The following is a 15,784-nucleotide window of genomic DNA, read 5'->3' on the forward strand; positions in this document are numbered from 1 at the left end:
TATATACCTCGGAGCTCGCGAGGGTTAGGGACCAAGACCGGTCGCGAGTTCCGAATTTTCGCGACCTTTTGATACGCCCCTTCCAACCCAGTAAAAACCCAAAGAACACTATACGAAATCGATTTAAATGAGTAAATAACACTATTTTACTCCATACATAATAAAAATAGTTTTAAAGCATTTTTTAGACAATTTTAATGAGATAAACCTTGATTAGAAATGTTAAAACTAGGTTTTTGAGCAGCTCGCGGTTGCTCACGAGCCGATCTGAATGAGAGTCGCCGGTCGGAATGAAAGTCACTAGCATGCGAGATCGCGAGCGCTGAGGCCGTGAGCTCCGAGGTTCCACAGTATATATATATATATATATATATATATATATATATATATATATATATATATATATATATACCATTACTTAAGTAATCTTTATTTGGAAATTGCTGTTCCTCCTGCCCTATTTCTTCCAACACTTTTGGATGCTACTGATGATAAGCTCTGCAAAATAGTAGTAGAAACATGCTAGCTCTAATCAATAAATTCAGATAAATCATTTTTATCAATTATTTTTCATGAAATCAATTCCATCCATTCTAATCTTTTTTACTTTTCTCTAACCTAAATTTACCCCTTGTTATGCTGCTATATAGTGTATGAATTACCATATTTTTCGGACTATGAGCTGCTACTTTTTTCCCACGTTTTGAACCCCGCAGCTTAAACAAAGAAGCGGCTAATTTATGGATTTTTCCTGGGTTTTTCCCGGATTCACAAACTTCAAAACAAAAAACTGAGCGACATAACATTAGACCAATGAAATTTCCAAGCGGAAACGAAAAAAGGCACCTCACCTGTGTTCTGAGCTGCACAGCTTCGGGAGAAAAAATGTTGTTTTTTTTAATGCACGACGATGCCAAAAGATAAACTCCCCAGAGAAATACAGTGGTACCTTGACCTACTAGTTTAATTCGTTCCCTAGACGAGCTCGTATCTCAATTTGCTCGCATATCAAATCTGTTTTACATATTGAAAATACTTAAAATGGCATTAATCCATTCCAACCCTCAAAATTACACCCCATTTCTATGTTTCATGTTATTAAATTAGAAAATACATTTCTAAATAACAAATCTTGTATAAAAACATAATAGAAAGAGTATGTAAAGATATAATAAGTTTTTGTTCAGTGTAGATGACTTGAGCTAACGAAAATGCAGGTGGGGTGTGTGTGTGTGTGTGTGTGTGTGTGTGTGTGTGTGTGGAGGGGGTAGAGGCGATAAGCAGAGGCGGAGGGAAAACTCGTTTTTTACTATCACTCCTGTACACTACGTATCCCCAAACTTTAAAATTTTAACTTTTTTCTTCTTTGCTTATCTTAATTTTCGTCACAATCTTCGCTTTCTGGCTTCGCTTCGCCATCCAGCAGCGGTGTCTCGAGCTCGTACCTCAATTTTTTGCTCGCGTAACAAAGCAAAAAAATCGACCGAGTGACCGCTCGTACCTCAGAAAACTTGTACATTAATGCACTCGTAGGTCAAGGTACCACTGTAGTTGTGAAAGGAAGGAGGAAGACAGTGAACAATGACTTACTTGGTCGGCTACTGTTTAGATACAAGCCATTGTAACGCGTTGAGTCTGGGTCATGGAAGAGCTCACTAACTCCAGTTACAACAGAAATCATATAAGCACAGACAGCTTTCCAAAACTCGTGCTTTTTTATTTTTCTTGGCAACAGCATTATGGGTTAGTCAAAGAAACTTAGAAATGAGCATCAGAAAATAATAAGGACATAATCATTAGTCTCACTCGCACAAACACACAGTAATACCGGAAGAATGCAGTGACATGCTGTTCTCAAAATGCCACTTTGCTCTTAAAGGAGCTACAACATATTTCACCTGTTACACCGTGTAACAGACACTCTCTTTCGGTAAAGCCTGTGTAGACAGGTATAGACAAGTGCGGCTTATTTATGTTAAAAATAAAAATATTTGTAAAATTCAGTGGGTGCGGCTTATATGAGGGTGTGCTTTATAGTCCGGAAATTACGGTAAGTAATTAGAAATTTTATTAAAACTACAATCAGTCCATTATCTAACCAAGGTTTGGTCCATTTTATTTTAGTTCAGCTATGAAACTCTAGCCATGTGCTGGCTGACTCTCTTGACTTCAGCTCCCAACTTATTAAACCGATCTCAATCTAAATAACCATTTATATTATGACTAAATTACCCTCTTAGTACATCACATGTACTGTATACATTTGCTTTGGAGTTCCTCTTACTACACCTCTCACAGCAACATCATGGTTCATAGCATCTTTCTGTTTAAGCTTATTTAAGCAGCAACAGCAGTATAGGAGATGTAATCCACCAGGACCAAACCTACCTACACTTTATTCCGATAAATAAACTTTTGCTATTTTTGCCCTGAGAATTTCATGGCTTCAAAGAGACAAAGGGAATGTTCTAGTGCAGAGATCTCCCATCTTCTCTGCCAGTATAGCTGCGGGCTTGGAAACACAGATAATAGTTGATTGGAGACCAAGTTGAACTGATTAAACAAGCTCCTGTCTGGTTGGAATAAAAGCCTGCAGCCATAATGGCTCTTTGTGGATAAGATTGAAGACTGTCACTGTAGTGGCAGAAAATCATCTTACCCTGTTTTATATTAACCAAGAAAAATCTTGCAGTAACACTTTTTTCACCTGTCATTTTACATATTGTAGATTGTACTTTTGCCACTTCTGGACCTGTCTTAAAATATTAAGACTTTTGTGATCATTACACAGCCTAGTAGACAACATAGCAAACATGTCTTAAAATATTGCACAGGATGCAAAGGTGGCAAGAATAATAAAGTATTCTACTAAAGTATAAGTACTGTTACTTTAATTACATTTTATTTAAGTACAAGTAACGTTACTTGTCTCAAAATCTACTCAAGTAAAAACTTATTTGAAATGTACTTAGAGTAGAATTGTTATAGCTACTGACAGCTACAGCAGGGGATGGGGTTGGGGATTCTAATATAGTTCAAAAAGGACAAGGGGATATAAATCTCAGACTACCGTAATTTCCGGACTGTTAAGCGCACCCAAATATGAGCCGCACCCACTGAATTTTACAAAGATTTTTATTTTAAACATAAATAAGCCGCACCTGTCTATAAGTCACAGGTGTCTACACTGAAACTAATTACCTTTACACCGGCATTAACGAAAGACAGTGCCTGTAACACGGTTTTATCTAAACAGTAGCCTACCAAGAAAGTCATTGTTCACTGTCTTTCTCCTTCCTTTCACAACAATTTCTTTCGGGAGTTTACCTTTTGGCATCGTCGTGCGTTTAAAAATCACCATCGGAGCTAGGAACACAGGTGAAGTGCGGTTTTTCATGCCTGGTTGTTTTCAGCGTGACAAATGATTCGCTTTTCCTGTTGCCAGTCCGAGTGAGCGGCAGGTCCAACGTCAGAGGAACCTCATTCATGATTCAGTGGGAGCGCATCTGATTTAATATAAAGAATTTCATTAGTTTTCAAGGAAAACGTTTACAAATTATAATGCAATTTTTTGCTCATTTTAAAGTGGATCATTCAGCCTGGTTTCATCAACAAGTTTCTCCAAACCTTTATGCATCATTAGTTTTATTGCTGTTTGGTCATTTGATCATCTTTTATAAAGATCAATGCTGTTCCATTACTATTGCTCAATTGCATGGATTTTTAAATACTGTTTCAACTTTCAGTGGATAAATTGTATGACTAGCTAACCTCTCTATCTTGCTCTCTCCTCTTTTTCATGTTTTTTTATCTACCTGATGTGCGATGAGTCAGATATTTAAATAAATATTTATGATATCCAGACTTGTTCCTACTAGTTGTTTGTTATACTTGTAAAGACTGATCATCCCTGGAATATAGAACAAGCATATATTCATGAGACACTAAATAAATATTTTTATATAAAGTATATTTTATCTCTTCGCAGATATTTGAGTAAGATATTATTATTACTGTATATGTTTAATAAAATACACAAAAGAAATTACAACAGAAAACAGAAAGTCTAATGGTCTAATATTAAGTCTGATATGGTGGGCATACAATATGTGTGTGTGTGTGTGTGTGTGTGTGTGTGTGTGTGTGTGTGTGTGTGTGTGTGTGTGTGTGTGTGTGTGTCTGTCTGTCTGTCTGTCTGTCTGTCTGTCTGTCTGTATGTCTGCTGGCACGTTATACAATAATTTAAATGTCTTATGTTGGATTATTATCCAAGCCAACTGGCAGAGATAGCACCATGAACCCTGCTACTCTAGTATGTTTATCTAGCTTTTCACTTTCTTCCCATATGTAATTTATTTATTTTTCTGGTGGAAGGGATTCAGACAAGCAAATGCTTTTGGGGACTTGGGGAAAGCAATCAGGGGCTGCTTTATCCTATTTCCAGCCAGAAGTAAACTCAATTGGAGAATGAAGAGATGGCATTCTGGATGTGACCTCAGCTCTCCCTAGAGCAATAGTGCTAATTTGTAAATATGATGATTCATTGGGACTGTTGCTCCAAGCACAGTTCTTTTCCCTAGGGCTATAGAATATATAAGGCCAAGCATGGAAACCAAAATTTGAGTATGATGAGACACACAGTATCCGAAATGTAGCTCTTCACATCAAATAATCTCAGTAACATGTGTGACAGATCAGAGGTATCCTCTGGGGTCCTCAGGATACAGTGCTTGTCACTCCTTGGCAACCTCATGAGGTTGGCTCATTAACCCTGTCACATATGGTGCTATAGGGCACAGCGATCTCCAGAGAGTGTCTCTCTCAACATCTGCCCCGGGCTGTAGCGGACAGGGGGTGGGGGGTGTTGCCACCTCTCAGGAGGTCCCTAGAACGGCTACAGGGTGCTGCTCCGGCTGCTCTAGGCATACCAGAGATCAGTCTTGAGAGACTGGCTCCCTTAAGAGACTATCTGGCAGCCTGGAAACGCCTGCCAGACATGTCTCAGTGGGTATAGCACACTGTAGAAAGGGGCTACTTGATTCAGTTTGAGTCTCGTCCACCCCGGGGTGTGTGGGACCCGAGCAGGCTCTGGTCATGGTACAAGAAATATACACTTTCTCAAAGAAGGAGGCCATCGAGGTGGTCCAGCTGCAAAACTGAGAGTATACTACTTCATAGTTCACAAGAAGGATAGTGGTTGTGTCCCGTTCTGGATCTACATCAGGTTCAATATACTCACCCTTAAGCAGGTTGTGTCTCAAATCAGATCCAAGGACTAGTTTGTCACAATAGATCTGAAGGATTATTAAGTCCACATATTGATCCTTCCCTCAATTCCTGAGGTTTGCCTTCCGAGCCTAAGCTTACCAATATCGGATCCTTCAGTTTGGCCTTGCATTCTCACCCCAAACCTTCACAATGTATATGAATACAGCTCTGGCCCCGCTGAGACTCTGCAGAATGCAGGGTATCTGCATTCTGAACTATATTGACAATTGGTTGATACTAGCTCAAATGTCGTTCTCACCCACATGAAGGATTTGGGATTTAGACTAAATGCCAAGAAAAGTGTGCTTTCTCCAATACAGAGAACCACTTATCTAGGTGTAGTGTCGGATTTGACTGTAATGTGGGCACACCTGTCTCCTGCTCGGATCGAGTCTATCCTCACAGCCACCAGGAGAGTGAGAGAAGGCCGGTCACTCACTGTGAAGCAGGTTCAAAGACTGCTGGGTATGATGGCAGCCGTGTACAATGTGGTTCCATTTGGCTTCCTGTACATGAGACCCCTCCAGTGGTGGCTCATGGGAGAGGGTTCTCCCAAAAGGGCAGACCACTCTGCACTATCATGGTCACACGGTGAGCCCTACTGGCCTTAGAATTAGGAAAGAACACGGTTTCTTGTCTCAGGGCCCCCGTGTCGGTAGTTCCTTTTCGTCACGTAACACTAACAACGAACGCCTCCCTCACGGGATGGGGGACGGTCACATCAACTGCCTGCAGATGCTCCTACATTAAGCATCAGGGGCATGTGCAATCTCTTCCTCTATACAGGCTGGCATGACAGATCCACCTGTGGCCCCAAGGGAAGTTTCCTTGCTCTCTTGTGAGGGCAACGTATATCCCAGGGTATGTTAAATGAAGTGATAGAAGGTGTACCTAGAAATGAAAGATTGGTGATTGGGGCAGACTAAAATTAGCATGTAGGTGAAGGGAATGGAGGTGATGAAGAGGTGATGGGTAGGTATAGCTTTTAAAGAGAGTCAAGTCAAGTTAATGTGGAAGGGCAGATGGTGGTAGATGTTGCTAAAAGGATGGAAATGGCAGTGATAAACACTTATTTTAAGAAAAAGGAGGATCATAGAGTGACTTATAAGAATGGAGGAAGGTGCACACAGGTGGACTATGTTCTATGTAGGAGATGCAACCTGAAGGAGATTGGAGACTGTAAGGTGTTGGCAGGGGACAGTGTAGGTAGACAGCATCGGAGGGTGGTCTGTAGGATGGTTTTGGAGGGGAAGAAGAAGAGGAGGAGAGTGAAAACTGAAGGAGGAAGACTGTAGTGTGAGATTCAGGAAAGAGGTCAGACAGGGGCTCGGTGGTGGTGAGGAGGTGCTGGATGATTGGGCAACTACTGCAGAAGTAATAAGGGAAACAGCTAGATACTTGGTGCTTGGTGTGACATCTGGAAATAGAATGGAAGACAAAGAGAAGTGGTGGTGGAATGAGGATATGCAGAAAAGCATAAGGAGAAAGACAAAATGGCAAAACAGAATTGGGATCGACAGAGTTATGAGAAAAGTAGGCAGAAGTACATGGAGATGTGATGGCAGGTAAATGTGGCAAAAGCCAAGGGAGAGGCATATGAGGAACTTTATATGAAATTGGGCACTAAGGAAGGAAAAAAGGGCTAATACCAATTGGCCAGGCAGAGGGACAAAGCTGGGAAGGATGTGCTTTAAGTTAGAGCAATAAAGGACGGAGATGGAAATGTATTGACTAGTGAGGAGAGTTTGTTAAAAAGATGGAGGGAGTATTTTGAGCAACTGATGAACAGGAAATCACTTGTAGTCATAATGGCGGCGCGGCAGTAGCTTGCAGCGGCTGCTCCGGACCCAAAATGGTGCTACATTCACTTTGTAGCCCGCCTTATACAACATATGGACATCGGAGCAACCGGTGTCCCTGTGTACCACCGCCAAACACTCCAGGAACTCAGAAACAACCCCAACAACACAATAAATGATGATCTGTAGCAGAAGCTATGCGACCTCGCCATGCTTCGAGAACCAGGCCTCCAGACCTCGTCGCATGCGGCTGGGAATCACGAAAATGCGGAAGCGCAAAAAGCAAGCGGGGATAGTGCTAGGCTAAAAGCTAACCCTAGCCAGCCTGCTCTACCATCTCTTTCTGCTGGCAAATGACTGCTTCCTGGACAATAAATTGGACTACATCAGATTCCACCAAGCTACTCGGCATGAGTACAGACACTGCTGCATCTTTGTGTTCACTGAGACATGGCTGACTGACAGGGTTCCGGACGCTGTCAGTGCGGTAAGACTCGCAGCAGTGGTCTGTGTGTTTACATCAACACGGAATAGTGTAAGAACTCTGTCCTCATTTCCACCTACTACTCATCGCTGTATGGTTGTGAGATGTAGACCTTTTTATTTACTCCGGGAATTTACCACCAATATTGTGCTTGGAGTGTACATTCCACCTAGTGCTAATTCTAAGGAAGAGCTCAGTGTACTCTACAGGACCATTAGTGAACTACAAAACACACATCCTGACAGATTGTTTATTGTTGCCATGATTTATTGTTGCACAGATTTCAACCATGCAAATCTCAGGACTGTGCTTACAAAATTTCACAAGAATGTGGACTTTGCAACCAGAGAAGTTTACACAAACATCCGGGCGCATACCGGGGCCGAAGCCCCGCCCCCACCTCGGCTACTCAGATCACATCTCTGTTATGCAGATCCCAGCATACAGACCACTCAGCAGGCATTCAAACCAGCTCGAAAGCAGGTGAGAACCTGGCCAGCAGGATCCATGTCTGCTCTCCAGGACTGCTTTGAATGCACTGACTGGGACGTGTTCAGGGAAGCTGCAACCAACTGAAATTTTATCAACTTGGAGGAGTACAAGTCAACAGTGACCATCTACTTCCGCAAGTGCATTAATAACGTGACCATCTCCAAGACCATCACTACACACTCTAACCAGAAGCCGTGGATGACTGCTAAGGTGCGTGCTCTGCTAAAATCCAGAAACTCCGCCTTCAGAGCAGGGGACAAGACAGCCTTAAAGACAGCAAGGGCCAAACTGTCCTGTGCCATCAGAGAGGCGTAGCGCGCACACGCCAAGAGAATCCACGGCCATGTCTAGGACAGTAGAGACACCCGGTGCACATGGCAGTGCATCCAGGCAATGAACTACAAGACAACATCACCTGCTTGTGACTGTGATGCCTTTCTCCCAGATGCAATGATCGACTTCTACGAATTCAAGGTGCAGAACAACATGGCAGCAAGGAATACCATCCCCCCTCCTAGTGACCAGGTGCTCTGTCTAACCACAGCTGAAGGGAGAAAATCTTTATACAGAGTTAACCGACAAAAGTCTTCTGGACCAAACAACATTCCTGGCAGAGTGCTCAAGGAATGTGCAGAACAGCTAATGGATGTCTTTACAGGCATCTTCAACATCTCCCTGAGCAGTGCCATGGTTCCTACGTGCCTTAAGAAGATGACCATCGTTCCTGTGCCGAAGAAGTCTACTGTCTCCTGCCTCAATGACTATCGTCCCATCGCGTTTACACCAATAATGATGAAGTGCTTCGAGAGAGCTCGTCGTGAGGCACATCAAGACCCAGTTACCACCCTCACTGGACTGGTCACTCAACACCAGCTCCATCACTAAGAAAGCCCAGCAGCATCTGTAATTTCTGAGAAAGCTGAGGAAAGCTCATCTTCCTTCCCCATCCTGATTTTGTTCTACAGAGAGACCACTGAGAGCATCTTGAGCAGCTGCATCATTACCTGGTTTGGGAACTGCACCATCTTGGATCGCGAGACCCTACAGAGGATAATAAGGACAGCTGAGAGGCTCATTGGAGTCTCTCTCCTCTCTATCATGAACATTTACACCACACGTTGCATCCGCAAAGCCAAAAGCATTGTGGATAACCCCACACACCTGTCACACACACTCTTTATCCTCCTGCCATCAGGGAAGTGGTTCCAAAGCATTCGGGCTGCCACATCCAGAATGTGCAACAGTTTCTTCCCTCAAGCCATCAGGCTCCTCGATACACAGAACTGTACTGAAACTCATGCACACACACACACACACACACACACAACTGTGTAACTAATCTCACAATCCTACTTACTTCACACATCCATGTCTACAGCACCACTCATAATAATTGACCTCATTACTACAAACTGTTTACATGCTGTTTTTGCACATCTTTTTTTTGGATTGCTTTTTTTCACATTTTGTTTACATTTTTGTTAATTACAATGTTCACTTTACTCTTTTACACACCACAGTGTGCAATATACAACAGGTTTACTGGCGGCACTGTTTTGTGTTTTGTGTATTTGTCTTACACTGTCTTGTGTTGTCTTGCACTGTCTTGTATTGTCTTGCACTGACTTGTGTTGTCTTTGCACTGTTGCACACGGTTGCACCAGGTTGCACACGGTTGCACCAGGTTGCACACGATGTACTATATGTGGCGAGGACATTCACTAGTCCTTAACCCGGTGTTTTCTGTGATGTAGCTCTATGTTGTTTTATGTAGCACCAGGGTTTAGGAGGAACGTTGTTTCATTTCACTGTGTACTGCGCCAGCTAGATATGGTGAGGGAGGCGAGATTGAGATGGTTTGGACATTTGCAGGGGAGGGACATGGGGTATATCAGTAGGAGAATTCTGAGGATGGAGCCTCAGGGAAGGAGGAAAAGTGGAAGGCCAAGGAGGAGGTTTATGGATGTGGTGAGGGAAGACATGCAGGTAGTTGGGTTAAAAGAGGCAGATGTAGAGGACAGGTTGGTATGGAGACGGATGATCCGCTGTGGCGACCAGTTATGGGAGAAGCCGAAAGAAGGAGAAGTTTTAGTGTGTGACTACAGCCAAGACTGAGTTCATTAACCAACAATTTAACATTCAGAGCCCTCTAGTGGAAGGAAACGACTGATAATATACAGTATAACCTACTTAGATATATTTATTATACATATTTAATAATGCATATGCAAAGGCACGAAGTGTACAGACATGGGATAACAAATTGTCTTATATAGGTAAAACTTTGTTACTCAATTAACATAATGTGCTGCATTTGTTAATATTATAAATGATAAAATTCAGCATTAATAAAAACCTATGACTACTAAAACTTTTTTTAGCCTCAGTTCTGAATTGTGGGCTTCATTTTCATGGCATGAATATAGGTTTATACAGGAGTTTTACCTAACATTTAAAATTGCTGAAGTTCATTGTATGTTCATGTCAACTGATGTCTTATCTAATGTCGCTTAAAACTAAGTAAAGAATCATAATCCAAGCATTTGTGTAAACAAGAAATACTGTATTGAGTTTACTTCATTCCAAAAGGATTTAATCACTAACACAAGAGACCAAGAATATTTCCAGTCTAAATCTCAGTTTGAGCACATTTGAGATTAGATAGGTTCTTTTAGAGACAATGAACTCATAGTTTGTTGGTAAAACAATATTATTGTTAGTTTAAAACACATACACACACACACAATATCAAGGGAAAAACAAAACTTTTATTTCCTTTTATAAAACATCTCAAAGGTAATTTAACCTCAATCTTTTTAAACGTATATAGACCGGCAAGCAGCAAATTATGCAATGCTAAGTAATTACTCCAAACAGCATAATTTACAGAAGCACAAAAAGGAAAAGGGCCCTTGTTTTTTTTTTGTTTTTTTCTGCTCTAGTACAACAAAAACTGTGTATGACAGACAATAAATGATTGGAAACAGATCTGATGTTTTAAGTTAAAAGATGTCACAAATGTAATATGAAAATAGAGACTTTAATGAAGACATGAACATGCAATATGGTAAGGAGAAAAAAAGAAACATGATGGCACTCTATATAGCTAATGTAATACATCATGAAACACATTTTATTGCATTTGTGTTATAGATGTAGTAGTAGTAGTAGTAGTAATAATAATAGTAATAATAATAATAATAGTAATAATATTAATAATATTTATTATTATCATTATTGTTATTATTATCATAATAAAGTACTAAAATGTGAGAATATTATATCTTTATAATGAGCTAAAGCACAGCACATTATATACCCAAAACATAACCCGAAAATAGAACATTCAATATAAATATTACAAGACAGTCTTGCTGAAACATACAATCTAACACAAAAAAATCCTACATTTTAACTCAGTGCAAAATATAATGTGACATTAAATAAAATAATATCTTATCAATGACAAAACATTAATTAAACTATAATGAAATTTAAATGACTAACTTATTCAAAGCAACAATAGTACATCATCTCAATCTTGTGTAGTGTCTCACTGGCTCGAGAAGACTGTGCATACTTTTGTGTGTTTGCCTCTGAAAGTAATTTGTGAATAAACTTCAGACTTGTGTCTGACCAAATCTGAGCAGGTTGCGTAGTGGAATAACATTCAGTTGCATATAAATGAATTGTGTAATTGTCCGTTTTACATGATGTTTGAGTACCTTTGTAATGTTTTAAACATGAATACAGTTTAATTTATGGACATATGTGGTTTCATAAGTGTTCTTTCCAGACTCAGATTAAGTCTAATCCCAGATTGAAAGACTTTTCAATGGGAAGTGTCTACAAATTCTAATCTACTTTGCTGCACTTAATCTGAGTCTTGAAATCCAGGTCAGAATGTGATCCTTCTGATTTTAAGGACATATTAGTGGAAAAACAAATGAAAAACTATGTAGAACTACAAGCCTCCTTTTAAAGAATAGTTGATGAAATAATTACATTCAACTCAGCCTCAGTGTCAAATATTTAAATTTGACTCAGAGGCACACAAGAAATTTAAACTCTGAGCTGGACAGGCTCGACAGGGCTCTATGGTTCAGATTGTCTTTGTTTGTTTTTGTTTTTTTTTTTTTAGAAAAACAGCTGATGGCCAGTGCTAAAACCGGCCAAACGGATCTGAACATTTAGCAAAATGCTACACAATTGGCTCTGCCAGGGTCTCGAAATAACTCCAGATTACACACACAGAGTAGCACAGGAAAATTACTGGAGGCTGCACCGAGCTGCAGGTTGCAGGGTTTTTACATCGATGATTGCAATAAGAAATGGGCCAAAACAAATGGAAAAAAGAAACTCCATAGGAAGAGAGAAAATAGAGATATAGACCGCACACAGGGAAATCATGGGAAGTCAGTTAACAACTGAGTCAAAATGATTTGAATCAAAACGTATTCAGTGAAGTACTGAATACAAAAATGGTCTACAAAAGTCTGTGTTTAATATTGTGTTTAAGGATTTTTTTTGCTACAATACTTTGGTTCACTAGACTAGACTAATTTTGTACCAAATTTTTTCACCCAATCCTATCCTCACATACTGTAATTGTGATGCTGATCATGGACATAATGATCAATGGATATCTGAGAAACATTTTGCTGTTTTTAAGCTGCTGACTGTGTGACTTGAAAAAGCTTTCAAAAGGCTACAGATTGAGTCCACCTTTTCCTTTTAAGTTATCCATTAGGTTATGTACACTATTATACTATATAGGCTGTGTATAACAATATGCTATAGAGCAATGATCATATTTAATGTGATTAAATTGTAGCAAGGACACAAGCTGCACTCGCTCGTGTCTATTTAATTCCTGTGTGCTCTAACTAGTTATTTATGAATGAATGAATGAATTTATTTATATCTTTTAGCAGCTCTGAATGTGAATGCAGAAATCGGGGCTATGTGTGTGTTGTCATGTTGTAAAGAAAGCTATATAAAAAAGGCAGCAGCCCCGTTGAACTCTAGGTGTGTTCCTGGTTTTAGCTGGTGTGTGAGGTGAAAGTCTGAGCCCTTGTGAGCTATAGACTACTACTTTATTTTGAAATATGTTAATTTTGAAACCAGCGGTGCAGATCCAGCAGCACAGCAGAATATGGATTGAAAATAAAAAAAAAACATAACATTAATGACTCACAGTGAAAATACATGGTAACATGGAAGGTACTAGAGTGTCAAAAAAGTAGTGTCCTTTAAAATTAAGAGGTTAGGACCAAAAACATACATACAAACAAACAAACAAACAAACAACAACAAAAAATGGGCGCATTGAGATAATGCAGGAGCAGGAGGAACAACACTAAACTGTCAATTTTAAATAGACAGATTATAGAATCTAAAATCACTATAATAATTAAAAATTCAGGGAAAACTAGTACAGAGGAGGAGGAACCAAAAAAATCATAACCAAGGTTTAATGCCACTGGCTCAAGGGTCATGTGATGCAGTGAAGGATGATGGGTAGAAATTAGAGAGTGCCCATTCCAGTGACTTCAGATGTCAGCCTAAAACAGTCAGGAAAGGTGGGACAAGGAGGGGACAGGGTTGGTGGGGAAAGACAGAAAAGTAGAGAAAATGAAAATAATTTAAATTAAACTTTAGTAGTAACAACTCTCTTGCTCGCTCTAGTTCTCAATTTTGTTAACTGTTCAATAGTCATGCATTTGTATTCATTGGTGCACTTAGGAAGAAAACGGGTGAAGCACATGGCTAAACTGAAATATATAATCAATTTCTTTTGCACTGACAAAAAAAACATTTTGAATAAAAATCAAATTAAAATGACAGCCAATGTACAATGTAGTCAATGTAAGGGCAAGCAATCAAATATCAAACCTACAAAAGGGGAATCAATTTTACTCAGGCCTTGATTAGCAACACATCGCACTAAATCCTGTTCACATTTTATTTCTCTTTCTCTCTTTATCATTTTTATACAACATAACTCATTCAGTTTTAGTAGTCCTGAACTGCAGCAAGTAAAAAGAAATGAAATGCAATGTATTTGTTGTGACTAATTACCTCAATAAATGTTATTTAAACTCATTATTACTATTTAACATCTGAAAATAAAGGTCATTATTTAGAGATATTTTAATTATTTTTATTCATTTTTATTTATAGCAAGATCCTAGAACATTTTTAAATTGTTATTATTGTTATTATGCTTTTATGTAGTGCCTTTAGTATAACATAATCTCCTAAAATCACAAAATGTAAAACTGGAATAAAGATACATCTTGAAATAATGAGAAAGCTGAAGATAACAATAATCAATCTTAAAATCAAGATATAGTACCTAAGAGAGAGAAAAAAGACGCCATTGGGTAAGGGGTGGGGCAGTTCATGGTTTCCATCAAATTTAACTAAACTATAAACCAGAAAAAAAAAATAATACATGGCAATCCAGAAGAATCATTCAGCATGCTGAAACACTATTAAGACACTACATAGCACAGGATGTCCCTATTCTGTAACAGCATTCTGTATACAAGATTAATCTACAGGTAGAAGTTGGGGCATGTAAGGAAGTTTGGTACATAATGGTTAATGGGGAAAAATGGCTGCTGTTCACTTCAGATAATGAGAGCAGATTTGGGGCTTCAGGATGTAGTCATTGAAGAGGGGTCAATCCACATGGCTGCCACATCTCTGAACCTGTCAGCGGAATTATGGGAAAGCAATATCCATTAGTTTATCCCCTGCTACAGAGCTGCAAGGCCTTTTGTCTAATATATATATATATATATATATATATATATATATATATATATATATATATATATATATATATATATATATATATATATATATATATACAGTACAGACCAAAAGTTTGGACACACCTTCTCATTCAAAGAGTTTTCTTTAATTTCATGACTATGAAAATTGTAGAGTCACACTAAAGGCATCAAGGGCTATTTGACCAAGAAGGAGAGTGATGGGGTGCTGCGCCAGATGACCTGGCCTCCACAGTCGCCGGACCTGAACCCAATCAAGATGGTTTAGGGGTGAGCTGGACCGCAGAGTGAAGGCAAAAGGGCCAACAAGTGCCAAGCATCTCTCGAGGAACTCCTTTAAGACTGTTGGAAGACCATTTCAGGTGACTACCTCTTGAAGCTCATCAAGAGAATGTCAAGAGTGTGCAAAGCAGTAATCAAAGCAAAAGGTGGCTACATTGAAGAACCTACAATATGACATTTTTCAGTTGTTTCACACTTTTTTGTTATGTATATAATTCCATATATAATTCCACATGTGTTAATTCATAGTTTTGATGCCTTCAGTGTGAATCTACAATTTTCATAGTCATGAAAATAAAGAAAACTCTTTGGATGAGAAGATGTGTCCAAACTTTTAGTCTGTACTGTATATATATATATATATATATATATATATATATATATATATATATATATATATATATATATATACACACACACACACAGAATATCTTACAAAAGTGAGTACACCTCTCACATTTAGAGTAGTCACTGTGCAGAATAGAGTACAGTAGTCAATGTGCAGCTTGTATAGCAGTACAGATTTACTGTCCTCTGTAAAAATCTCAACATACAGCCATTTATGTAAAAATAGCTGGCAACAAAAGTGAGTACACCATAAGTGAAAATGTAAGAACTGTGTCCTTAATCCTCCTGTGCATGGAATTCACTCGAACTGC

General features: G+C 39.2%; 1 protein-coding gene across 16 annotated transcripts in view; it reads right to left on the minus strand.

Moving 5' to 3' along the window:
- Positions 1–10,791: 10,791 nt before the first annotated feature.
- Positions 10,792–15,784, minus strand: part of pcbp3 (poly(rC) binding protein 3) — an 84,114-nt gene continuing 79,121 nt past the window's right edge. For 12 of the 16 annotated variants that reach the window (XM_046844021.1, XM_046844014.1, XM_046843992.1 and 9 more), the window contains one exon: positions 10,792–14,760. In XM_046844021.1, coding sequence (XP_046699977.1) covers positions 14,706–14,760 — 55 coding nt within the window. In that variant the 3' untranslated portion in view covers positions 10,792–14,705. The remainder of the gene's footprint in view (positions 14,761–15,784) is intronic. The other 4 variants (XM_046844038.1, XM_046844030.1, XM_046844010.1 and 1 more) reach the window with 1 other exon arrangement.

This window comes from Silurus meridionalis, chromosome 3, assembly GCF_014805685.1.
Source record: "Silurus meridionalis isolate SWU-2019-XX chromosome 3, ASM1480568v1, whole genome shotgun sequence".
NCBI lineage: Eukaryota > Metazoa > Chordata > Actinopteri > Siluriformes > Siluridae > Silurus > Silurus meridionalis.